At 50.9% G+C, this 24,770-nt stretch overlaps 11 protein-coding genes across 11 annotated transcripts; 7 read left to right on the top strand and 4 right to left on the bottom strand.

The window, feature by feature from the left end:
* Positions 1 to 758: 758 nt before the first annotated feature.
* Positions 759 to 2,350, top strand: Asppvi_007435 (NADH:flavin oxidoreductase/NADH oxidase family protein; the record flags this gene model as incomplete). Its single annotated transcript, XM_043303322.1, has 7 exons — positions 759 to 827; positions 873 to 978; positions 1,043 to 1,462; positions 1,511 to 1,530; positions 1,581 to 1,817; positions 1,880 to 2,227; positions 2,285 to 2,350. 7 exons carry the CDS (start codon positions 759 to 761, stop codon positions 2,348 to 2,350), a joined length of 1,266 nt encoding a protein of 421 aa, XP_043159257.1.
* A 495-nt stretch (positions 2,351 to 2,845) lies between these two features.
* On the top strand, positions 2,846 to 4,171 carry Asppvi_007434 (glycerol-3-phosphate dehydrogenase family protein; the record flags this gene model as incomplete). The annotated part of the gene is made up of 3 exons (XM_043303321.1): positions 2,846 to 2,892; positions 2,953 to 4,064; positions 4,119 to 4,171. 3 exons carry the CDS (start codon positions 2,846 to 2,848, stop codon positions 4,169 to 4,171), a joined length of 1,212 nt encoding a protein of 403 aa, XP_043159256.1.
* A 221-nt stretch (positions 4,172 to 4,392) lies between these two features.
* Positions 4,393 to 6,767, bottom strand: Asppvi_007433 (putative C6 transcription factor; the record flags this gene model as incomplete). Its single annotated transcript, XM_043303320.1, has 4 exons — positions 4,393 to 5,646; positions 5,703 to 6,417; positions 6,504 to 6,601; positions 6,654 to 6,767. The coding sequence occupies 4 exons, from the start codon at positions 6,765 to 6,767 to the stop codon at positions 4,393 to 4,395; spliced, it is 2,181 nt and encodes a 726-aa protein (XP_043159255.1).
* Positions 6,768 to 7,178: 411 nt separating this feature from the next.
* Positions 7,179 to 8,961, bottom strand: Asppvi_007432 (putative MFS transporter; the record flags this gene model as incomplete). Its single annotated transcript, XM_043303319.1, has 3 exons — positions 7,179 to 7,752; positions 7,823 to 8,078; positions 8,133 to 8,961. The coding sequence occupies 3 exons, from the start codon at positions 8,959 to 8,961 to the stop codon at positions 7,179 to 7,181; spliced, it is 1,659 nt and encodes a 552-aa protein (XP_043159254.1).
* A 1,108-nt stretch (positions 8,962 to 10,069) lies between these two features.
* On the bottom strand, positions 10,070 to 11,284 carry Asppvi_007431 (uncharacterized protein; the record flags this gene model as incomplete). The annotated part of the gene is made up of 1 exon (XM_043303318.1): positions 10,070 to 11,284. The coding sequence occupies one exon, from the start codon at positions 11,282 to 11,284 to the stop codon at positions 10,070 to 10,072; it is 1,215 nt and encodes a 404-aa protein (XP_043159253.1).
* Positions 11,285 to 11,800: 516 nt separating this feature from the next.
* Positions 11,801 to 12,870, top strand: Asppvi_007430 (uncharacterized protein; the record flags this gene model as incomplete). The annotated part of the gene is made up of 2 exons (XM_043303317.1): positions 11,801 to 11,837; positions 11,894 to 12,870. The coding sequence occupies 2 exons, from the start codon at positions 11,801 to 11,803 to the stop codon at positions 12,868 to 12,870; spliced, it is 1,014 nt and encodes a 337-aa protein (XP_043159252.1).
* Positions 12,871 to 13,048: 178 nt separating this feature from the next.
* Positions 13,049 to 13,505, bottom strand: Asppvi_007429 (putative tubulin-specific chaperone Rbl2; the record flags this gene model as incomplete). Its single annotated transcript, XM_043303316.1, has 3 exons — positions 13,049 to 13,150; positions 13,201 to 13,287; positions 13,338 to 13,505. The coding sequence occupies 3 exons, from the start codon at positions 13,503 to 13,505 to the stop codon at positions 13,049 to 13,051; spliced, it is 357 nt and encodes a 118-aa protein (XP_043159251.1).
* Positions 13,506 to 15,156: 1,651 nt separating this feature from the next.
* On the top strand, positions 15,157 to 16,479 carry Asppvi_007428 (uncharacterized protein; the record flags this gene model as incomplete). Its single annotated transcript, XM_043303315.1, has 3 exons — positions 15,157 to 15,214; positions 15,277 to 15,353; positions 15,424 to 16,479. The coding sequence occupies 3 exons, from the start codon at positions 15,157 to 15,159 to the stop codon at positions 16,477 to 16,479; spliced, it is 1,191 nt and encodes a 396-aa protein (XP_043159250.1).
* Positions 16,480 to 18,119: 1,640 nt separating this feature from the next.
* On the top strand, positions 18,120 to 19,202 carry Asppvi_007427 (uncharacterized protein; the record flags this gene model as incomplete). The annotated part of the gene is made up of 3 exons (XM_043303314.1): positions 18,120 to 18,182; positions 18,235 to 18,496; positions 18,550 to 19,202. The coding sequence occupies 3 exons, from the start codon at positions 18,120 to 18,122 to the stop codon at positions 19,200 to 19,202; spliced, it is 978 nt and encodes a 325-aa protein (XP_043159249.1).
* A 663-nt stretch (positions 19,203 to 19,865) lies between these two features.
* Asppvi_007426 (60S ribosomal protein eL42) lies at positions 19,866 to 20,407 on the top strand (the record flags this gene model as incomplete). The annotated part of the gene is made up of 3 exons (XM_043303313.1): positions 19,866 to 20,051; positions 20,115 to 20,299; positions 20,368 to 20,407. 3 exons carry the CDS (start codon positions 19,866 to 19,868, stop codon positions 20,405 to 20,407), a joined length of 411 nt encoding a protein of 136 aa, XP_043159248.1.
* Positions 20,408 to 21,697: 1,290 nt separating this feature from the next.
* Positions 21,698 to 23,856, top strand: hxt8 (putative MFS monosaccharide transporter (Hxt8); the record flags this gene model as incomplete). The annotated part of the gene is made up of 12 exons (XM_043303312.1): positions 21,698 to 21,757; positions 21,807 to 21,834; positions 21,899 to 21,960; positions 22,009 to 22,199; positions 22,256 to 22,684; positions 22,731 to 22,782; positions 22,854 to 22,863; positions 22,917 to 23,046; positions 23,108 to 23,247; positions 23,327 to 23,440; positions 23,505 to 23,610; positions 23,673 to 23,856. 12 exons carry the CDS (start codon positions 21,698 to 21,700, stop codon positions 23,854 to 23,856), a joined length of 1,506 nt encoding a protein of 501 aa, XP_043159247.1.
* Positions 23,857 to 24,770: the final 914 nt, after the last annotated feature.

Raw genomic sequence — 24,770 nt, 5'->3', positions numbered from 1 at the left:
ATTTCTTCTCAGCCGGCATGAGACATTAACCCCTGTCTCCGCTTGACTTTTTCGGTTCTACTTTTTGGTTCTTCCTGTTTTCAGTTACGTTCCTGGTCGTCCCAGGTTGTGGAGCGCTTCGATTTTTTTGCTTCGACTCTTGCATTGAAGGATGCCTCTGTGTTCCTCTATACCCTTTGCATCTGGCTGATAATGACTTGCTTTTGGACCATGTTTGTTGGGTTTGGGATTAGTTTCGGTACCGACGTTTATGTCAAAAGTTGACGAGTCCAATAATATAAGTCGGTCTCGTATTCTACTGTTCTCAGATTGATAGTGGAAATATTCTCTCCACACACATTCTTCATAAGTAGCATCCAACTCTATCGTCTTCATCTCGGTAGAGTGGATCATGTGAAGTGGAGACACGGAGAGATTTATAGCCCGAAGGTAGAGACTACGTAGAATTAGTGAGCATTACTAATCCATCCATCACGATGATCCGCCTGATGATTTGCTTGAAACAAAACAGAATTATTAACCTTAAGAACAAAGATGCCGAGCCAAGGCCAGGTACTGTGGCTACTAGTTTGCTCAAGAGTTCGCAACTTTTGTCTGGTTGGGAATAGACTCGACTCGACCTCGGCCGTGCTTCTATCCGCTGCCGAGCCGTTCATCCTATCTCCGGATAATTTACTGGTATATAGTAAAAGAAATGCCTCGGTTTCCATTTTCTCATCTGGGAAAATCGTTTCTCGAATTGATACGAATCAATCGGCATGTCTTCGTCTCTTGGTGATGCTGTCAAGCTTCCATGCGGGCTGGTCTTCCCCAACCGCCTCGTCAAGGTAAGTTCTTGAGGATAAGGTCATGAACATGGCTGACCAGTCCAGGCTGCTATGGCCGAGCTGATGGCCGACTCAGAACATACCCCTACACCCAAACTAATGGAAGTCTACAACCAATGGGGCAAAGGAGGATGGGGTGCCGTTCTCACAGGTATTTGCTGTTGATGCCTTTCGCTTTAACCAGGACACCGCTAAGTATCCAATGCACTGGACAGGTAACGTCCAAGTCGACGTCAACCACCTGGGCAGTCCCTTCGACCCCGCCCTGCCAGCCGAGTACACAGGCAAAGAGTCCAACCCGGCGCTTGTCCAGGCATGGGCCAAATACGCAGAGGCCAGCCAGCAGCACGGCGTCCCTTCCATCGTGCAGATCTGCCATCCGGGCCGGCAGTCGTTCCGCATTGCAGGCAAACGCGGTATCTTTGCGTCGACGATTGCGCCGAGCGCGATCCCCCTTCAGATGGGGGACGGGCTGCTGGACCGGATCATCAGCCGGCTGGCGTTCCCTGCGCCGAGGGAGATGACGCAGCAGGACATCGATACCGTGACGAGGCAGTTTGTCGATACCGCGCGGCTGATGGCGGACGCAGGGTTCTCGGGGATCGAGCTGCATGGTGCGCATGGGTATCTGATTGGTATGTTCTTTCTGTCGTCGGTAGTCAGCGTTATACTGATTGTAGCAGACCAGTTCTTGAACCCGAAGGTATACTTGCTCCCCTGACTCCGCGATGGAACGTCGACCTAACCAGACAGACGAACCTACGAACCGACGCCTATGGCGGCTCCGCCGAGAAGCGAGCCAAGTTTGTCCTCGACATCCTCTCGCAAACCCGCAAAGTCGTCCCCGCCACCTTCTGCATCGGCATCAAGTTCAACTCCGCAGACCACTCCTCCGCCTCTTTCGAAGACACCATGACCCAGATCGGCCTGCTCGTCGACGCAGGCATCGACTTCCTCGAAGTAAGCGGTGGATCGTACGAGGATCCCCGGGTACGTAATACGTCCCACTCACTTCCCTGCCCGCGAGAAAAACAACCTAACTAAGAAAATAGATGATGAGCGCCGACTCCCAACCCCTACCCGAGAAAAGCCAGCGCACCCTCGCGCGCGAAGCCTTCTTCCTCGAATTCGCCCGCGAAACCCGCAAGCGCTTCCCGTCCCTCGTCCTCATGCTTACGGGCGGATTCCGCAGCCGCGCCGGCGCAGAACACGCCCTGCGCGAGAACGCGTGCGATCTGATCGGCATGGGGCGGCCCGCGGCCGTAGAACCGGCTTTTGCGCGCCAGCTGCTGGACGAGAGTGTGCCTGCTGACGAGGCCACGATGCAGTTGAACAAGGTCAAGCCGCCGTTTTTGCTGAGTTGGCTGTCGATTAAGGCGGTTGGGGCGGGGTTGGAGAGTGTAAGTTTTTTTTGTCCCTCTGTATAAGTGCTCTCATGCTAACGTTGGTTACTGTAGTCGTTCTATGCGAATCAGATCAAGCGAATAGGTGATGGGCTGAGGACGTTTGCGCCGTCGTTGTAATGTATATGTATATGTATACCCAAACTGCTTTGCTGCTTCTGTTCTTACTAGAAATTATCATGTAATACTTGTGTCAATGCTACCTACTTCTTCCAGTTATTCCATCGCAGGGAGTCCGGCTGGCTGGTGCATGGTTCATGACAGTAACCACAACCATAATACCATCAATCCATGGCTCTCTAGTAATGCACGTTGTCACTTGCGTCCAACTACCGGTTTACACCTAGTTCCAGTAGTTTGGTAAGATCTATGTACCAAAAGCTAAATGGGCGTGGGCAGACGTATCGATGACGTCGATCTTAAACAGGGCGGCATGCAACAGCGGATAACCTCAGCCTGTTTTGGCGATGCGACCCGGCAAGATGATTGGATAGTCGTTACGTTATGGTTTTTTTACTGTAGATATAGGTCGTGTCTACCGTCTACCTGATCCTGTATCTTTCAGTGTTGCAATTATAGAATACGCAACAACAGCATAGATTACTCTTAGGCAAAATGACGGGTAAAAAGCACAAGGTTACGGTGGTCGGTTCGGGAAATTGGTATAGTCCATCTACTCTGTAGTTCTAGTTTCTAGATTATTGCAGTCGCTGACGACGCAGGGGGTCGACAATCGCCAAAATCCTCGCCGAAAACACTCGCGAACATCCCGATGTCTTCGAAGAAGAGGTGCAGATGTGGGTGTTCGAGGAGGACGTGACCGTCCACGAAGACTCGCCGCACCGCCAGGCCCTCGGCGACCAGACGCACAAGTTGACTGATGTTATCAACCGCGTCCACGAGAACGTCAAGTACCTCCCCGGGATCGCGCTGCCGAGCAACGTCGTCGCCAACCCGGACCTGCGCTCTGCCGTCAAGGACGCCACGATCCTCGTTTTCAACCTCCCGCACCAGTTCATCGACAAGACGCTCGAGCAACTGAAGGGACACCACCTGCCGTACGCGCGGGCCGTCTCGTGCGTCAAGGGCATTGAGGTCGCAAACGGGCGGGTCACGCTCTTCTCGGAGCTCATCATGGAGAAGCTGGGCATCTACTGCGGGTCGTTGTCCGGCGCCAACATCGCCCCAGAGGTCGCCGCCGAGGAGTTCTGCGAGACCACCATCGGCTACGACCCGCCGCCCATGGACCTCGACGCGAAGCAGGAGTTCTCCCCGGACAACCGCCACGTCATCAACAAGCAGCGCCAGCGCAAGATCTCATCCACCTCCGCGGTGCTGCAGCGCGTGCCGGATGACTACCCCTGCGTCGACGAGAAGCTGGTCCACCGCCTCTTCGAGCGCCCCTACTTCCATGTGCATGTCGTCGCCGACGTGGCGGGCGTAGCGCTGTGCGGCGCGCTGAAGAACATCGTCGCGCTGGCGGCCGGCTTCGTCGCGGGCAAGGGATGGGGCGAGAATTCCAAGGCGGCCATCATCCGGATCGGCATGATGGAGATGATCCGCTTCGGGCGCTTCTGGTTCCCCGACTCCGTGAACGAGAAGACCTTTACCGAGGAGAGCGCGGGCGTCGCAGATCTGGTCGCCTCGTGCTCGGGCGGTCGCAATTTCCGGTCCGCGAAGCACTCAGTTGAGAAGGGGGTGAGCGTCGACGAGATCGAACAGTCGGAGCTGAACGGGCAGAAATTGCAGGGGACGTCGACTGCTCGTGCCGTGTGCGATTTTCTGTCGACGCACGGCAAGCTGGACGACTTTCCGTTGTTCAATTCGGTCAATCGTAAGTTTCGTACAATAGCATACCGGATGATAAAGTCAGCGCTGACCAAGACAGGCATCCTCGATGGTAAAGTCAGTGTGGATGAGCTGCCAAAGTTGTTGAAGTAATCTGGAAATGTATATGCCGTAATGACCATAGCTAATAGACCCTATTTTCATGAGTGCACCACGCCCGCAGTTATGGCTGTAGAAATGACCCCTATATAGGGCAATGTAATCGTTCATGGAGATTGCAGTAGGCGCTTAGCGGTGGAAAAGACTTTAAGCTTCATGGAACGCTTTTGCAATCCAGATCCGATCACATATCTCTGGGTCCTTACCACAGTAAGCTAAAGAGGACCAAATGGCACGATAGTATCATCTCCCCAGAGGTTCCCCGACAACCCCTCCAGAGTCTCAAAGTCCGGCATCCAAAACGGACAATCCTCCTCAAGGTCGATCCAAGGAGCAAGCTGGAATGCCATCCGCACTCCATGATCGTTGTCAGGCGGATTCGTTGGCCCCGCTGTGTTGGGCTCAGTTGCTGGGAACTCCTTGAACGTGCCAGGCGTGGTACTTTGGAGGTTGGGATTCGCACCACCATGCTGCGCCGTCATCAGCTCTGCCATACCGACCTTCTTGGCCGCCTCGCTGCTGCCCTCGAGTTTCTCCATGGCGGCATTAACAAGCATCTCGAACGCATCGCGGTACTTCTTCACCCACGCTGCTCGTTCGCCCATGACGAAGAGGACGGTCGAGCAGGCGCGGATGTCGTTGCTCATCTGCACGGACCACACTTGGTCCGTGTGCGTCCACAGGGCATACAGCAGCGTGATGCCGGCCATGAAGATCGTTTGGACGGCGAGGAAGGAATGCCCGTACCCGAGCGTCTGGTGGAGCCGCTTGTGGGTCTGGCAGATATCACCAGCTGCGCGAAGGCAAATGTGGTAGTAGGGGTCCGAGAGGGGTAGAGAGGGCAGGAATGGCTGGATGAGGAGTCGAAGAGCGCGGTTGTAGTGCAGCATGGGATAGTCCAGATCTGATCCGCTGAAACGCTGCACGGCAGATCTCTTCCACTCTTCCAGCTCGATGAAGAGACGGTCCATCTTGGAGCGGAGCGCGTGTAGTGGCCTGTCCGCGCGGTAGATTTTGTGCTGGATCCTCGAGTCAATCCGACGCAGCTCGAACAGGTAGATCGCGAACGTTAGGGAAGTGATCCTGTCGGTCCGGGGAGGGGCGGTGAGTATAGCGGGGTCTTGGACGTCGTCATCCACGTCCACCGGCAGTGGCAGGTCAATTTGACGGTCTGCGATGCTAAAGGGTCGACCAAGAGACATCGAGATGACCCTCTCGAGATAGTATATTGTCCAGAAAAGTCGTCGCCGCATCTGTGCGGTCCATGGATCCAGATTGATCTCGTTCGCCTTCCTGTGCAGGCCAAGATCAATAGCGGTGCGCATGGCGAGACCGATTATGTACCAGAGGCCATGACTCGATGCTGAGCGAAGGTGATATACCACCAGAAGAGTCATTGCCTCTATGTTTTCGATAGATCGTACTTCACACATAGACGGGACTTGTTGTAAAGCAGTCATGTAGTATTGCTAAACAAGGTCAGAGCTCTCGTCTTGATGAGAGAAGAAAGCTGCGGTAGACATACCTCTGGAGGCACGTATGTGTATTTCTCGCTGAGCTGGATCGTCGTCGCCCCAATCGCATACACCAGGTACAACTTAAACAAACCAAATCTCTCTGCCTTGGTGAGCTCTTCCCGTTTGGTTTTGGCCAACCGCCATCGAGCTTCATGGAGCTTCCACAGCTCCGCACGATCAAGGAACGGATAGCGCACATGCAGCCTGGTCAGGTACGCATGTAAAATCCGCGTTCCCATCTCATCGTTCGGCGGTTCGGTACTTTTGACCAGCAGCTCCTCCATCCGCCGCGGTCGTGGCTGGTCAGGGACATTGTGACTCCCACTGGACGGTTGAGGAGGCAGACCTGTAGAAGCAACCGCCTGACCAGCAGTATGCCCACCACTACCTCGTGAAGAGGCCTGGTTGATATGAAATGGCGCGAGAGCTTGGTTCCAAACAGTAGCCTGAACCATTTCGCTGAGGTTGGCGGCTAGCGAGAGCCCGGAGCTTGAGCCTACATAGGCGGGGGCTTCTGCGGAGTTGAGCGCGAGGAAGCCAACAAGCTCCCCAACAGTGTTGTTGTTCAAGTTTGAAGTAGACGCAGGTTGCACGGTCTCCGGGTTCTGAGGAGACAAAAGTGCGGCAACTGGATGACCGGCGTTGCTGCTGGCATTGTTTAGCGGTCTCGCTTCCAACTGGGATTCAAGATAAGCAATGCGTTCTTCCAGCGTGCGGATATAGCTTTACGAAATCAGTGCTCCGAACAATCATCATCAGAAAGAGCATAGAAGATCCGGCCGGGTGCTCATCGGAACAAGATGACTCACTCATTCGATTGACCACTCTCCTGTCGAAGAACAGTCAATTTATCGCACGAAGCTCCGGCTCTGCGGCAGTTTGAGCAGGCCGGATAATCATTATCGCACTATATCGCTCAGTTCGATGAAAGAGCAAGTATCTGGCAGACAACAGCTGACCTTTTGCTTTCTGGTCTTGCAGCGCGTACACGACGTTCTCACGCGTTTTCGGGGGTTGTGATCTTTTGAGGGGAAAGGCGCCTCTGAGTTTGACGCTTGCTCAGGGATATCCATCTTGACAAACAACGATATACATCTTCTCTGTTGCCTATTGAATAACACCGCTGGTGTCAGATTGATGTCAAAGTGGATGCTCGCAACTTGACAGTCATCAAAGAACTGTGGACGATGCCAAGACGTGGTAATTGGACCGGTTCGGGATATGTCCATTCTCTTATTTAAATGGTTGCTTGGAGACGATAGCTGATATGCTTATTAATTATCTGATATACCCAGTAATCTCAAATCATGAGAGATCATTTTCATCGGATTCTCTATGTACGGCTAAAAATGGTATCTAGTCACTTGATGCAACAAACACCGCTAATGCTAATGTCAAGATCTATTGATGAGGTTGAAAGCCATCAGAATATTATAGCACTGTACGATGCGACTCTTGTGTATTTCTATCACAGCGATGTTGACCTATCGGCTCTTGTTGATGTCCGCTCCATGATTATGGCTCTCGTTGGACTTCTCAGAAGGCTCGGTTGGAGGAGCTTCTTCGTCTGACTTCTGTTGTGCAGCGTTCCGTTCTTCCTCCTCCCCTGGTTCCTTTGGCCGTTCGAGACCTCGATCGCGGATGAAGAGACAAGCTGCAAAACACAGTCCAATCAGAGGGACTTGTAGGATGAAGACGCCCCTTGAGGCCTTTGCATACGCATCGAGGATCTGTGACCAATCCGAAGCGGATATGTCCGACGGCGAGGGAAGAGAGTACGTCGAGTGAGCCAGGTACTGGTATCCATTCGGTAGGTTTGATCGGAGTGTCGCTTGCAAGATAGCAGCGGAGACAGCCAGTCCACAAGCACCTCCGAGACAACGGAAGAAATTTCGATCTGAGATTACTACCGCTCGGTGAGACTTGGTACAGTGAGCTTGAAAAGCGATCAGAGTTGGCTGAAAAGTCCATCCGATACCGATACCGGTAATAGCGACAATGACAGCGATCACTGCGTGATGTGTATGGCGATTGAAAAGCAGCATCAGACCAGCGCCACTAGGAATTCAAGCCGACGGGTTAGTATCGACGCGCTGAGCTAAGATCTTTAATCCCCAGGAAAACTTACAGAGTCCAGAGGCCGAAACCAGCCCATATCACCTCTCCGTACCGTTTGCATCGAGAAATATATTGACCGGATGCAATGGAAGCAAGAGCCTGGCAACCAACCATGGGAGCAGTCATAGCGGCAGAAGCTATCGGAGACCATCCTCGTGCATTTTGATAGTACAGTGGCAGATAATAGAGATACGATTGATACACAGCGCCAAGGAGAAAGCTCTGTAAGAACAAAGCACACAAAACTTTGTTCTTGAAGAATACCACTGTCCACAGGTCAGCTCCTCTTGAATTAATAAACGGCACGAGTTGTAACGCACCTGGAAGCATTGGCAGGGAGGCCACTTTCCACTCGATGAAGACGAACGCAACCAATGAGCACACTCCAATAACAAGCATACTGATCACCATTGCTGAACCCCACTGAAAGTAGGAACCACCACCTGATATGGGTATAAGCAAGAAGATGATCCCAATGGATGAGGCAATGATGCCGTAGAAGTCGATCTTGCTCAGGTTCTTCCGCACGCCACCCATGGAGGCGTTATTTGGGATCAGGAAAAAGCCAACGATGATGGAGCATGCTGCGAGCGGGGATATGAGCCAAAAGAAACCTCGCCAGGTGGAATTCATGATGAAAGCAGCCGCAATAAACGGGCCGATCACATTGCCCAGTCCCAGCGATGCTCCTAGAATCCCTTGATACTTTCCGCGGTCTTCAAGGGTCACAATATCAGATACGATAATCATAGTCAGTGAGCCGACGCCACCTCCTGCAATACCGGCAAGTCCTCGAAAGACGTAAAACATAGCTGCATTCTGCGAGAGGCCACAGAGCAAATCGGCGATGCACAGCAGAGCAAGTGCTGATAAGTACACAATCTTCCGACCAAAGATATCAGAGAGACGTCCGTAAAGCACGCTGAACATGGTGTTTGCGATCAGCGACGAGGTACCCGCCCAGGAAATGGTATTTTCCGCATCGAGGTCTTTGGCAATTGTGGGAAGAGTGACGCTGATGCCATTTTGATCCACAAACGTGATAAGGAGAGATACAGCAAGACCCGAGAAGACTACCAACAATTGTACGATTGGTAGAATGTTCATCTGGTCATGCAAGGCCTTTTCGGCGGCCTGTTGTCGATTCATGTCTCCGCGCCTCTGGGGTCTAGCTTGTGGTATCGAGAAATTGCTCTGCTATTGACAGTTGAAGATAGGTAATGTACCCCCGACCATAAGCTGCGTCTTGAGATAGGTTTTCCACCAGCGCAAGTTTGTCAACAGGATTTTGATCAATCACTTTACGGCGGACAAGTCAGATATGTACATCGATTTCGGCGCTTTGCACAGAAAGCAACCGCCTATAATATCATCTCAACAGTGAGTTGGCATGTACAAAGAGGAAATTTTTTTCATCGCACTGTCCAATGGACGGTCGATCATGAGTGACCTCTTGTGACGGTCACAACCCAATTCAAGTAGACGGGGCCTTTATCCTGCATCAGGGCCGGATTCTTTCCCGACCGAGTCATGGTCGGTGTCAGAAAAGGACAATTTTCAGGTAATATCAATTGGAGATTTGCAGGCCGGACCAGTTCCGCGTCATAGCTGAATGACTGTTGGTGCACACTGAAAACGGATGTGGAGACTTGTCGTCGGCATCTGCCGTTAGTTACTTCGGACGTCCGATGGAATCAGTGCCGAATTCCGCGCAGTGATTTGGCTGTCGAGTGAATCGAATGTGGAGTGTCTCAATAGAAGGCCTGTCTCGTACCGCTGGATAGATCGAGAACTTCTATATTTGGTTCACAGTCACAAGTAGACAGCTCGGACACATTACGGATGGTCATCTTTGTACGTCACGTGATATACCAAGCATTACTTGCGGTGTCGCAAATATAAGCGGATTTTTATGATGATGCATATATACGGTGGTTCTCACCTTTACATACAGTTATGACATTTCTCGGTGTCATGTCATGGAAATGGGGTAAACTGCGGCGAAGTATCCACAGGACCGAGGCCTGCGAATCTTAATCATGATTCCTCCTGTGCAACAGGGGTTTCCATTGAGGAACAATAAGCGGAATGTCTGGATTAGATCGTAAGTTCGTGACAATTTCGAGGTCAGTGTGTCAACGTTGCCGGCCCGATTCAGGGAGCTGTAGTGTACGCACACAGAGAGCGGTACCTTCCGAGAATCGGCTTGGAGAAGAATTATAGTTTCTGACAGTCAGGTAGAGTTTCCCAGACATGGTCACGTATGTGTGGGTGGAATTGAAACTGGGAGGCTCCCCGGCTGCCATAGCGGCTGCATGCCTCGTGTGTTGACTGAAGGAGCTTCCACATATTCATTAGTCTGGGCCACACGTTCAACACCGCTGGCACCTGCCTGCATTGAAGAACTTGTAGTTCTGCCGACAGGACCCTGGTTGGTTACGTTATTTGAAGGCAAGTACGCCCCACCATTCAAATTCCCCTGATTTGGGATGAAGCCTTGATTCAAAGCTCCACAAGCAGTACAGGTGAACTCGATCTTGAAGTTGGACAAGATCATCTGTGGCGCAGAAGGATGTCCACCGCTGCTTGGCTGTTGGGGAGATTGAGACGGCCCCGGCTGTGGTGCAGACAGTACTGTAGGTGCCGATAGTAGGTAATCTGACTGCTGCTCATCAGTCGTGCGCAACCCACCATTGAGCGCAATCTGCTCCTGCGGTTGTGCCCCATGTGGAAGTTGTACTTGGGACGAACCATGCACTGATTGCGGACGTTGTGATGGAAGCTGTGGCTGCACAGCATCGCGAGTAAGCTCTGCCGGTTGCCGAGACCCACTACTCGGGTCATCGGTCAGCTCGATGGGTCGCTTTTCCAGGAATCCCGGCTGATGAACATTGTCGGGAATCCATCTTTGCTCAGACATGGCACTGTAAACTGAGCCATTGACCGACGGCGTCGGGTGAACTTGGGGGCCTGGCTGGTCATCCCCGCTCAACCCGCGATCCCGTGGTTCTTCGTTCTGGTGATGTGGTAGCCTGGGTTGTAATTTGGTGAGCGCTCGGTGCGCTTGCCTTATGGATATGTCATATCCATGATACCGCTTGACCGCATCCACAACATCTTGTCCCTTGATCTTGTGACTCAGGTCAAACAACTTTGGTATCTCGTTCAGTAAGAACCGCACATGCGAAGCCTCGGACCGGGCTGCAGTTGTTCCTGGGGATGCCGCATGGCGTCGACAGCTATGGCTATCTTGAAGGCTCGTAATGTAGGTCTCGCTTTTGTTAGCACGGCAGACAACGCGGAAGTAGCAATTGGCAGATGATCGACAGCCTATGACAACGCTTTTCTTGTTGCTCCGAGTCACCCGAAGTTCCCAATGCTGTCTGACTGATATACTGCGCACAACCGACTTGAACTCTTCCAGCGAGACGAATCGTTGGCCCACATGGAGCCCAGAGTACATCTCCGTCATGACAGCGGTTGATTACACCGTACAGCCGGGACAGGAGTGTGGACGCACGTATCGTATTCCATCAGAGGTTCATCTGGACGTCGTGAAGGCCAAGCGCTTTCTGGGAGGCCATACCAATTGAGCTGAGCATTGTCCCCACGCGAAGGCACTCCTCTCTAGCCGATCACTGGGAGCTTGTATGCTTGCTCAGGAAAATGACACAGGTAGAATTTGGCATGACTGCGATGGGATAGTGATCTGGGATAGTACGCGAAAGAAGAGCACTGGTAAGCCGTGGCTTTCGCCCAGAAGTACCTCCAGGGTAGTCTGAAAAATGCCGATAAGGAGACGGGGTGAACCACAACATCGGGCGCATGCCGAAAGATCAAAGCTGTGCCGCTTTTAGCTGCTTCTCCGACCGCTCACATCGGCCTTTCCTGTAACACCTTCATAACCACGAGCTGGACACTCTTCGATTGTGGTTAATTTTGCTGCAATCAATACTGATCGCAGCTCTTCATTACCAGATCTAACAGGATGGCGTCGTACGGCTTGCTTGATCAACCGGAGGAAGGTTGGTGTCATCGTTCCTCAAGCTCATTTCCTTCTAAAACTAAATTTCGCATCCAGATAACCTACACAAGTTACGCCTTTTGAATGTCGAAGAGAAACCCTTCAAGCGTATATCGAAACGACTCCTTAACCCAAATTCCCTCGTGATTTCCAATGCGACAATCCTTCCTACCCCGCCGCCGGACGAAACAGACGAGACCGCTACAGCGGCAGCAGAAGCTGAGAAACAGAAAAGGCTTGACGAATGGCGCAATTTCCGCGAGGACGTGACTCTAGATTTTGCTTCGTTTGAAGGCAGTATCGCACGCATTCAATTTCTCCTTACGAGCAACGAGCGAGAACGCGAGCGGTATGCCGCCGAAAAGCTTCGGATTTTGTCCACCATGCAGGCCGTTCGCGAAAACACGGCAGAGCTACGGGTGCAACTTGAGGAAGCTCAACGGCTACTAGCATTACGGAAAAGCTATGACGATCTGGCCGAGAAGATCACAAGCAACAGGCTTCTAAAGCCGCGCGAAGATCAGCAGGCGAACCTACAGAAGCTCCAAGCAGAAATTGCGGATCTCGAGAATGAAAGCAAGGAATATGCCAAGACATGGGCCGAGCGGCGAGAACAGTTTGGCCGCATTGTAGAAGAGGGCATGCAACTTCGGCGTCTCATTCGTGATGAGAAGGAGGAGGTGGAGCGCAGAGAAGGGATGCAAGAAGGCGAAGATGGAGATGAAGGGGACGTTCCTTCGAAAGGCAAATCTAGCGGAGCCAATACACCTCGGCCGGAGTCCGATACTGTCACTCCCTCTCAGCACAGCCAGGATGAAGCGGGTCGATCTTCAGCTGGTTTGCACGCAGAGAGATTGTCTGCCACAACAGGGGCAGCGTCTCCCTTGAGACATGTATCCACCGCTGACCAAGAGGATACCAACATGGACGAAGGTGAAGTGACCGGAGACGAGGAGTCAGAGCGGCCTGACGAATTGGAAGAAGGGGAGGCTGAACCGGATGATCGGACTGCTGACAGAATGGACACTACATGAGTCTAAAACTAAGTTGGGATTCATATAGCATGGAGTTAGGCTGGAGGCGTTCACATTTTCATCAAAATTGTCTTATTATACACCATATTTGTCTCTCGACTGGTCAGTTTAGTCCTGCCTGATGGAGGCAGCGCAGTCTCCAAAAACACTGCATTGCGAGAATACGTACTCATCGCATCTAGGCGATTTCCCTTTTGGCCGTCTTGGCCTTTGCGATGGCCTCCTTGCCAGCAGTGATCTGCTCTACATTGCTCTCAAGGCCTTTCTTTCCCTCCTCGGCCTGTCGAATGTCAGTAATAGTCAGACTGCCGCAATCACATCACAACTCACCAGAAGGCTCTCGAGCTTCGCTACCGCCTCGTCGATCTTCTGCTTCAAACTGGGCAAAACCTTCTTGGTTTCTTCAAGTGCAAGGCGCTGCATGACTGTCAGGATCGAGGAGATTTCTTTACTTAAGTATGACCCACCTCCTGCTTCAGCATGTATTCTCGGTTCTCGTCATCGCCAGCCTGTTGAGACTCCAGTTTTTGGATTCTTTCCGTCTGTTGCTGAAGCTCGCGGTGGTAGGACGCCTCTTCCTTCACCAGACGTTCAACAGAGGATGTAGCAATTTCTAGTTGAGAGCGTGGTGCCATATTGACGATTTGGACTACAGCTTGTCAGTAATCTAGCATCTAACCAAAGTTTCCATTGAAATAGGCGGGCAGAGATATTTTAGATGATGTCATGCAAGTAACATATTCAAAATCCAATTGCTTCCGGGAGCTCAACATGTGCAATAGCTACAGCGAATGGATCCGTAGGCTACTGGCGTATAATCATTGGCAGGCTGTGACCCTTTGCCAGTCCAAGATGCAATGGTGCGTCCGCAGTCGGGGGTCTTAAAATATATGGCTCGAAATTCCGCAGAGGGGTGAATTCAAATATCACGAACGAGTTCGACATACCTTCTGCTTAATTCTCTGTGCGTGACGAAGATAGATCTCCCGCAGCTCAAGGAGTAACTAATGACAGGACTTTGTTAAGCTGTAGAAGGTAATTCCAGGTAATCGTCGTCTTCCCATGCCCCTCCATCGCTATGATGCTATCAAAAGAGCTAGTTTGCAGTGTTTGTTTTAAGGAATCACGTGGGATGCTTGTGTGAATATCTACGAGGGAGCGATATCATCTTTTCGACATTGTTAGCTGCCTGCAGTGAGAGCCAGGTGATGCTTCATGCATGCAAAGCCATGTTCCTGCATTATCAAAATGCAATTGCGTCTGGTAGCATTGACGCCTTTGGACTCGTGTCATGCCCTTAACCTAACATAACTGCTTGACATAACAGATGGGCATACTATAAACACTCTTGAGGAGGCTCAGTCTGCCTCAAGGTGCTGGAACCTACAGACTGTATCTTAGCCAATAAGCATATTCAGATGAGGCTGCTCTGTTACCCACATGCAGGCGTTCAGATGCCATAGCCTCCTGGAATGGGTCGAGCTCCAATGACACGATAGGCCCGATCAGGGACATTATTCAGAGTCTTCCGCCTCTTTTCAGCACAATCCATGAACAGACTGGCATTTCACCACCGACTTGGTTGGCTCAGATGCCTTCTGGTCAGCAAAGTCAGTGATGAGCAGACGAAACTTGGTGAGTTTGGGGCTGTTTGGGAGTTGCTTCGTAGAAGGTCACACATGGTTGCCGTTGCTTTGTTCTCAACATTTTTGTCCTTTCTTATAGCGTCGTGCATTCGCAGCCTTTAAATAGATATGGATTCATCTTGAGTAGGCAACTCTTTTCCACTTTGCTTCAAAGTATCTTGTGACATTGGGCATTAGCCAGTCATGCGGCAGTCCCAGAAATATATACACAGCTCTATCATCACATTAAGAATTCCAAGTCATTGGAAGGACCGTTGCTCAATGTTCATCAACCTGTTACTGTCCAGTAGACAAACTACTGGTAGCTCTCAATAAATAATAGCCAATTGATGATTTTAAGCAGATCCTTTGGATGTCTTCATTATCCTTGGTGAATCAACATCGGACCAATAAGATCATGTGACAGACATCATCCCCCTTCGGCCATTGTCATCGACAGTTGCACATCCTCATCTCATATTCAGTCCGAGTACATAAATACTATGGGGATGATTGACAGTTGGCGGTTGGTATATATACTTTGGCGTCCTTTTATCTTTACCTCGTCCGATATTTCCGGATCTTCAACCTTCTCTACCTTCTCTACCTTCTTCATGCCATCATCTTTGTTCTTATCTACCCTTCCATCACATCCAGGATAATGCCGCCGCCATCGCTTTTACAGCTTTGCACCTCGATTGCCATTAGGAACGTCAAATGTCAGCTTTAGTTTTAAGTGCAACTGTTCTGGTACTGGAACATTGTCTAACAGTATTTCTAGATTTGAACGATATTGGCAATGTCCCCTATTCGCTTGCTCGTCCGTTCCTTCTCAAAATCGAGAGCCCCGAGAAACTCGTGAGTGGTAGCTCCTGTTTACATACTGTTGGGTCGATTTGCTGACGCTCAGCCGCTTGCGCAACGTTAGAGATCTCTAGAATTGCTTTCGCCGCATATCATGGAAGACGATGCCGAACTGTGGCTTGATTTCATTAAAAGGGATATACCAAGATGGGACGAGTACGATTTGCCCGAACAGCCCGATTGCTGGTACGATATATACTGCGATCTCCAGCAACGTGTCCAAAAAGCAGTGGAGGAGGACGCAGAGAAGCTCAAGATGGCTCTCGATGGCATCAACTCTGAGCGTGCCAAACATAGCGCCAAGTTCGTCACTGACCGACGGATTATTCCGCTGCCTCGAGAAAGGCCAACAGCGAAGCAACGGTATGCTTCGTTCGACAGGAAGATGGGAGGTCTTACGCCAAGATTCGCTTCTTCAAGAGGCGGGCTAGGTTCGTCTGATCCCCTGGGCGCACCTGTCTGGTCGTATGAGCGACCACAGCTTCCTCGGCCGGAGAAGAAGAAGAGCAACATCTTTAACCTGCCGAAGAGAAACCCTGTCCTGGCAGTACCAACCAAGCAACTAAACAACAGAGCCAGTCAGGTTAAACAGGCTCCTCTCTCTCTGATTGAGGAGCACCGGCGACCACCCGATCCGGTTGTTCCTCGGCGCAACGGCCCTCCAAGTTTAGTAGCACCCGGTCGGTCGAAGCTTCAGAGCACTCGGTCCTCCGGAGGGCCTGGCAATTTCGTTGTTAGCGCGTCATTGCGCGAAAGAGAAGCGAGGCTCCGAGCGTTGACTTCGGGGAAGCAGACGGGCTCATCAACCCCGAAGTCTTCTGAAAACTCGCCAGGTCCGGCTCCGGTGCCATACCGAGCATCAGCAGCTGCCGGAAGCAAAAGCTTGCGGGATCCTCCCTCCTCATCCTCGACTCGAGAATCGTCCGATTCTCCTCCGGCGGGCCGAATACAGGATGCGAATGAGACGGCCACTGCTGAGAGCGCCAAATCGGCTCCGCTGGAGGCGATTCCCGACTCTGACAACTCAGGAGTTCCTCCCGCTCAACCGCCGCGCGCAGTCATGCGGAAGAGACCGGCACCGAGTCTGTTCATCCAGCCAAGGAAGAAAAAGGCCAATTGACGACCAGCCGTGTGCTCATGGTTCAGGGATGATTTTGTTATGGACTATACAGAGCTTCGGATTCGTTATTTCCATCAAGGAATTGTTCTTAGGGTCATCGCGGGATTACCATTATATATGTACGGAGTTTGGACGGGAGCGACAGGGTTGGTGCAAATGCGGTACAGCGTGGACACTTTCCTACAGCGTGATGATGCATGATTCAATCAAGTATAAAGCTTAGAGTTAATCCATTTTTCAGAGCGAGTGAACGAGGGATTGTCACTCTTCTCTTGATGTGTACATTCTTCAATGTTGTTGTCATTAATGCGTTCACAAAGTCAGTAGAAAGACGTCTAGGCTTAAATTGAAGACATCATACAGCGCCTGGTGTGCAGKAGCTGTGCGTGACAGTCGATGGTCAGCTGCTCTTCCACTTCGTTCGTCACAGCTAATTCTCAGTCGCTTCCTCCTGCTCAACACGACTCGGGTATAGTATGAGCGAAACTTCGTATGCCGTCCTGGAGCTCTCCCCGCTTTCGAACGTGTCCGACAGCTCCAGCTCATAATCTAATCGCGTAACTCATCTTTATGGCGTCAACCGTGTTGAAGGATCCATTAAGCGTCGCAGCCACCGCGCAGAGCAAGGACAAGATGCAGCGTCGCGCCACCTTCTAGGTTATACTCCGCAGCGGTCTTGTCATCGGCCCTTCAGGTGCGTACATCGTCAGCGTATTGCATATTGCACCAGCACCATACATAGTAACACGACATACATTTGCTTTCCGCCGAAAATCAGTCGTTGTTGAACGGGGGGAATACCCTCCTTCTCTTCGACGCGCTCCTTTATCCGGGACACCTGGTACAACTCTCAGTATATGCTTTCGCAAGATCCTCCGGTGTGTTGTTTGCAGGTCTTCTTTTGTTCCGTTCACGGCGCAAACGATGCTGTTGGACAACACGGGGTCACACGGTGGTGGCAGGGACCACAGCAAAAGGGAAGCGAGATATGCAACAACTAAGTATGTACCTTGTAATCAGACTCGATGTCCAGTTCGATTTCCTTGCCGGTAAGGGTACGGACTCTATAGTAAATCATCGTTAGCTCAGGCCAGGTCTCCAGTGCCAGACGCGATTGATCAGCCCGTCGCTTGCAGTGATTTACTGACTTGATCAACATTTTGAGGTTTAGTCGGTGAACTGCGGCTAAAAGTCTTGAAGATAAAAGCAAGAAGTAGCTGCTAACGCGCTAAAACGAAGATAATTGTATTGAGGCGAGCAAGAGTGAGATGACGGTGGTTGATCGGAGATGATGGTGACGGAAGGCTCGCCGTAGCGGGGTTATCGGTGGGGCAGTGACTTTTGATGTAGAGGTAGCCTAACAGGGCATCTCTTGGTAGATGAGTAGTCTGTTCCAAGAACAGTCTTTTGACATGGGATTTATATCAAGGTATGATGTTCTCCATGTATTATCGTGTAAGTTACTCGGGCAGGGTTGGAGTTGTCTGGCCTCTACTCCGTATGACTGCCGATTGCGAACTTGATGCTGTGCATGCACTAGCAGATATATATTTTGCTATTTTTGGATGGCAGGAACCAACACTTAGGTCTAGTTGAATCACAACCGTTGACACCAACGTTACCAAGATACTTTCTCCAATATGGCACAAGACCCAAGCCAAAACCCCTTTGACGAATTGATCTCCGCGTGTCAAGGTGATCCGGTAAATGTCCACAGCCTCATCTGGAACGATAGGTAGTTGTTGACTCAAATAGGCTAAGATTCAAGCTCAATATGAAGCGCACCGGTATACAAGGAACGCCAAGTCCAAGGCTCATCTCCTCAGCCCGGACTTCGCAGGATGGCAGGTTGACGAAATCCTGAAGAAGCTACATGTGCAAAGGACTATACCCAGCCATGAGAGCCAGACACCTTTCATTGATCACAGAAACAATCTCAACTTCTACGCACGACCACCACAGCATATAAAGGACTTAATTGCTGAGATTCAGAAAGAAATTCAGAGTGTTGTGCCAAGTGAGCTATCAACCGACTTCTATTTTTTTAAGGCTAGGACTGACCGTTGATAGACATATGGCTTACACCACCAGACTTCCTACATACGACGGTCCTTGAGATAGCCAGTTCCCGGTCTTCTGTGGAGGTCGACACTCTTGTGTCTCATTTAGAGAAGAGTGGCGTGATCCCGGATTTGGCCAACTATACCTTCAATCACCGTGCACGGCTGGTCAAGCCTATTGTCAGCTTTGACGCTGCGGCCATGGCCCTTAGTTTTGTTCCTGCAGCTGGAGAGCAATCAGGATGGAGTCGCTCTGCGGACGATGATAAATATACGTATCACCACCTGCGACGAGATTTATATGCTGGGGTCGCAGCTACGGGAGTACAACTGAGACCTAGATACCTAGTACCCTCGGCGCATATCACGATTGCGAGGTTCATCACACGTGATGGATTTCAGCTTGAGAAATTGGGCGCGGATGGAGAGCCGGTGTTCGATTGTGAGCGCGTTGCGGCCTTGGTAGACAAGATCAAACAGATCAACCAGAAAATTCAAGCAAAGTACTGGCCTGGAGAGAATCAGACCGTATCTTCTGAAGCAGAGTGGATCGTGGGAGAAGAAACGGGATTAGAACTCTGCAAGGGTCCATGTTGGTACGGAGAAGGAGAGAAAGTGCTTGTCGGGAAAGCATTTGCGCATGAGCCTTGTGTTCGGAATTAGAAGATAAGACGTCTAGAAAACAGAGCTGCTCAGCTTAATCAAAGAATCCACCGTTGATAGGAAGATCCTGTTGGTCATGACGGAGATGATGCCTGGGGCAGCCGCCGGCCTTGGCGGGCATACCCGATGCGGTTAGTTCCCACCCGAAATAGGGCCCTAAGCGAACGAAATCCCACAACCCACGTACAGTCCGACTTGCTCCTCTCCGACAAGAGACTATCAACGACCAACAACCTCGCGATCCGGCAACTCTGTCAAAATGGTAAGACCTATTTGCGTTTTTTTGCTCACCTGCTGTTTCCATCCTGGAGCTTCGGAGGAGTCCTGTCGAAAACTCGGTACTTGGCGATGAAAAGAGATGTTTGTTCGGGGTCGAGACGAAGAAGTTGCGGACAACGGAAAAACGATGAAAATGCTATCGATCGCAAACCACGATAAATTTCGCTCGGATATTGGATATTGAACTATTTTCATGCGTCATAGTTCAGAGAAAATATATGGGATATTCCTTGAAGCGATGAAGACGCAACGAACGCCCGGCCAACGAAAGATCCAGCGCATCAAATACGAAAAATAACGACGAATATTCTCGCCAGACGAACTTGTGACCTAGTCTCCGCCAGGAATCTGAATCTCTTCCCATGATAACCGGTGCCGAGTTTGATGGGATTCTCCGATGACCGGGACATGGAAACACGCAGCACCAAGAAGTTGTTGGATTGTAGCGGACAGTTGCTGATAGTTCTTGCGCTCCAGGTCAACGTTCCCAAAACCCGCCGGACGTACTGCAAGTCCAAGGAGTGCCACAAGCACACCCAGCACAAGGTCACCCAGTACAAGGCTGGCAAGGTGAATACAACCCACTCGCCATGGTAGACGAGTTGGCACAGACACTGATGATGGATCTATTAGGCCTCCCTGTTCGCCCAGGGTAAGCGTCGTTACGACCGGAAGCAGAGCGGTTACGGTGGTCAGACCAAGCCCGTCTTCCACAAGAAGGCCAAGACCACCAAGAAGATCGTCCTGCGTCTTGAGTGCACTGCCTGCAAGACCAAGAAGCAGCTCGCTCTGAAGCGTTGCAAGCACTTCGAGTTGGGGTACGTTGAGTCTGCGACTGTGGCGACATCTGGTCCATACATACTAACGCGCGCTTTTTGCTGTTTAGTGGTGACAAGAAGACCAAGGGTGCTGCTCTTGTTTTCTAAATTTGCGATTTGCTTGTTCGGCTCTGGGTTTCGTGCATTGCAGACCGGTCTACTACTCCGGCGGAGGGCATATGACATTGGCAATGGAAAAAATGAAATAGGAATTCATATTCACAAAATGACAATATGACTCCTAGATTATGAGTCTCTTCACGAAATTCTCTTGTGTTCCATGTAGACCGTCGCGTTAGCCTCTCAACCTTTGCAAGCTACTCGGCAATGCGCTCTCCCAATGATACACTGGTCTTTGTCAAATCCCGACGCGGCGACCTCTTGAGGACCTCTGACAAGAACATTATCAGGCAGAACGAGCATACGGCCTCTATGTGACTCATACCTGAATAGTCGTCTCAGGACCACAGAATTGAAGAAGGAAATCATGTCAGTTTCCATCGAATCTACCTGCTTGGCTGCAGGGAGCGTAGCTACACCACCCGAACGCTACTTACGTCCTTGAGTATTATCTTCGTTCTACGCATCTTCTGGTATCATCCAAAATGCAGCGTTCTTTTGCCATGGAGTAGACGGACGTACTACTAAGAAAATGAACGAGTATGTTCTCAGCCACCTCAACTACAAACGCACCTTGATCACCGACGGACTTTGTCCGACAATATCAACGCCAACTCTCACTGTTTGCTCGTATTCAAGCCCGGACATTGGTATCGTGAAGTTATCCAAAAGAAGACAAGAAGTCCATCTTCTCTGCTATCAAGTAATACCTGTCATCATCCCCACCCCACCCTCAACACAACTCTGCTGCTCCCTTACGCTGTGATCTTTGCTCATCACTATATTTGACAGATACTAGGGGCAATAGCTCTAGCTAAACTTCAAGCGCTTGATTCATTTGCTTTGCGAGTGACGTCTTTCATCGCTAGCCCAGCCGTTGCACCACATCCATTGGTCTACGCGATGCGGAGTAACCACCGATCAACTGGACCCCCACGAATGACTCGGATATCCCCACGTTGTCCATTCTGGCTGAACTTTGCTGAATAAAGGGATTCTGAAGCTAGACGCACGAAGCTCGGTATTATCTACCCCAGATTGAGTGACCCCATGGGGCCTGCTTCTCGGCCATCCTCCGAGTGGGACTGATTGTTACACGCCCTCGGCTTGCTGTCGGACAGTATACGCCCGCCAATCTATTGCCTATTTTGATATTGATGCAGGTTGACATATAAATGGCGGTGGAAGCTGGGGATCTGGGCCTGTCCGACAGAGTCTCGTCCTGCATCTTGCACCTCGGAACATCCTTGCGGACTTTGTAAGGTCGGATTGTGCAAGATGACGGAGTGGTATACTTTGAGTATTGCGCTTTTTGCGGCCATTGGGACATTTCTTTTTGTATGTTTCTGATGAATATGACATGTTAACTGTGCTAATCACAGAGCAGGGCTTTGATACAGGAATTGCTACAACAAGTAAGCAGGGGTTGCGCTACTCGCTTCGATATCTTGCAAGGGGCTAATTCCATAATTCTGTCAGCTATTGCTCATGGAAGCTGGATCAACTATATGGGCCACCCGTCGGCCGGCCTCACCGGAGCGGTATGCTACATTCTCCCCAATATTCAGGATTCGATCTGACATGGTCAGGTCGTCGCTGTTTATATCGCGGGTGAGGCAGTCGGCGCCCTCACACAGACCGTGATCGGCGATAGACTGGGTCGACTCCGGTTCATGGCCCTGATGTGTGTGGTTGTGACGATCGGAACGACTATCCAAACGGCGTCAGTCAACATTGGGATGTTCCTGGCCGGTCGTGCCCTTGCCGGATATGCTGTTGGGTAAGAAGCCCTTCCCCTGACTCTGCATAGGTTTTCCTCGACTCACCCAGTTGCAGAGGAATGGTAGCTACTGTACCCATCTACCTCAGCGAAATCTCGGACCCGCGCCATCGAGGCCTCATAGGAGGTATCTCAGGTTGCGGAATCTCCTTCGGAACCATGGCATCGAACTGGGTCGGCTTCGCCTGTAGCTTTGCGCCCTATGGACCCGTGCAATGGCGACTACCGCTGGGCATCCAGATCCCCTGGGGCGTGATCATGTTCGTTGGACTGGTCACCTTTATGCCCAACTCGCCGCGGCATCTGATCCGCAACGGCAAGATCGAGCAGGCGCGCAGCGAGTTCGTGCGGATCCGCAGGGATCTGCACTCGGATGATGTGCATCGGGAGTTTGAGCTCATGCTTGCGCAGATCAACTACGAGAAGGAGCGGGAGATCACTTCCTACCGGGAGATCTTTCGGCTGTTCCGGCACCGTGTGCTGGTGTAAGTTCTACTGGTCAAATGAAGACGCTCCAGCTGATGGATGTAGCTCAATTGCCGTGCAGACGATGACTAGTCTGACTGGAGTGAACGTTATCCAGGTATGTCTGTCATAACATGTCCACCAGTTTATCCACCGTCCGAGATTCGACTAACATCGACATACACCCAGTACTACCAAAGTGAGACACCCTGCCTGACCTGGCTTGTTAAACCGGAACTAACCACGACAAAGCAATCCTCTACAAATCCCTCGGTATCGACTCGCACACCATTCTGGCCCTCGCTGCTGTCTACGGCACAATCGCCTTCTTCACGAACTGCCTCACAACCAAATACCTCACTGACCAATGGGGACGCCGAAAGTAACGACCTCTGCTATCCTAGTCTCTCCATAACCCAAACTAATCCACATCTGCGTCACAGGATGATCCTCACCGGCCTAGGCGGCATAATCCTCGTCGAGATCTACGCCGCAGTCATGCAGCGCGAATTCCAAAACACAAACAACCGCGTCGGAAAGGGCTTCGCCATACTGGGTATCTACCTGTTCGTCGTGACTTATTGTACGTCCTTCCTCTCTACCTAAACCCCGATCAGTTTTCAGTGGGGATGAAGGAAAAGAACCGTACTAAGGAATACCAGACGGCATGCTAAACAGCACAACCTGGCTCTATGGCGCCGAGGTCCTCCCCATCGCGCTGCGAAGCAAAGTAATGGGGCTAGCGGCCGCGTCGCATTTCATCGTCAATGTAGCTGGTCTGTTCCGTCTACTCTCCCCGCTGGGTAAAGCGCAAAAATGCTAAGATATCCGAATGTGCAGTCACCGAAGCAGGGCCCAGTGCGTTTGCGAACATCCACGAGAACTACTACTATGTCTTCGTGGCGTGTACGGCGTTCTTTTTTGTGGTGGCCTATTTCTATTTCCCGTAAGTTGATGGATCCTTTACTGGTGATCCTGCTTGGTTGATGTGTACTGATATACTGCTAGTGAGACGAAGCAGAAGACTCTCGAGGAGATTGCCGCGTCTTTTGGTGATAAGGTTATCCTACCCGAGGATCGGGGTGATGAGCAAGGCGAGGACGATGAGGATGAGGATGAGGATGTGAAGAAAGTCAAGTCGAATTCTCAGCGAATCGAGGTGGCTGTGGCTGCAAGAGATGATTCTGTTTAATCCTGATGTTTCATGTTGATTATGATTGATGATCTGTCCTGAGATATCGTACAAGTATACTTCGGTGAATCGACAGACTTCGCTGTTACTGCTAGCTTCTTGCGGGGATCTGATATGTGTACTATACCAGTCCATCTGAGGCTTTCTGCTACGAGAGAGACTTGTGCGCAATATGAGTCTTACTATTAATTGTGGTAATGGAGTATCCCTTGCCAGGATCTGGCACCGATCATTTTTGATGTCAAGGTCAAGAGATGTGAAGATGCCATTTTTTCCAATCTCATCAAGTGGGCTAGATTGCTTTTCTCGCATGGGTTTGATTCGGACTTGGATATCTCTTAGTTGCAAACTGAGCGTGTCGTTTAAGCTGCACCATCCCGAGACATATATCATCATCTATGGAGTATGAACAGTTCAGAGCAGCATCAGCATGTCGGACGGCAAGAGATTGAAATAAGGGCTGTAATGATGGATTGTGCGGATGTCTAGTGGTGGTAGACCTTGGTCAACTGGTAGACAGAAATGATTAGTTTGAGGGTCTGGGGCAACGGTTACTCTGCAGGCATTCAATGGAAGGTTGGCCAGCACGAAGCTCTCCTTGCTGTGTGGCATCTTCTTGGTTTTGTGCAGTCATTGCTGCTGTTTTGAGCCCACTTGGCGGTGTCATCTGCATTATATTGTTGACTAATATTGCTCTTGATCTTCTTTCTATCCCCAGCCTAGGGTCGAAGTAGTTACGATCACTTCAGATATGGCCAGGAGTCCGGTCAGGACCAGGGTTATTCAGCGTTAGATATTCAGTTACTTTCTGCAATTGGACAGCAGGCTTAGAGACAGGGAGAGGATCTGTTTGGTTTTAGTAATGATAGCTGCATTCTGAAAGGGTCAGCACAGTCCCATATCCCTCCAGCTTC

This window comes from Aspergillus pseudoviridinutans (genome assembly GCF_018340605.1).
Source record: "Aspergillus pseudoviridinutans IFM 55266 DNA, scaffold_5, whole genome shotgun sequence".
Classification (NCBI taxonomy): domain Eukaryota; kingdom Fungi; phylum Ascomycota; class Eurotiomycetes; order Eurotiales; family Aspergillaceae; genus Aspergillus; species Aspergillus pseudoviridinutans.
This window is presented reverse-complemented; position numbering and strand designations above follow the sequence as displayed.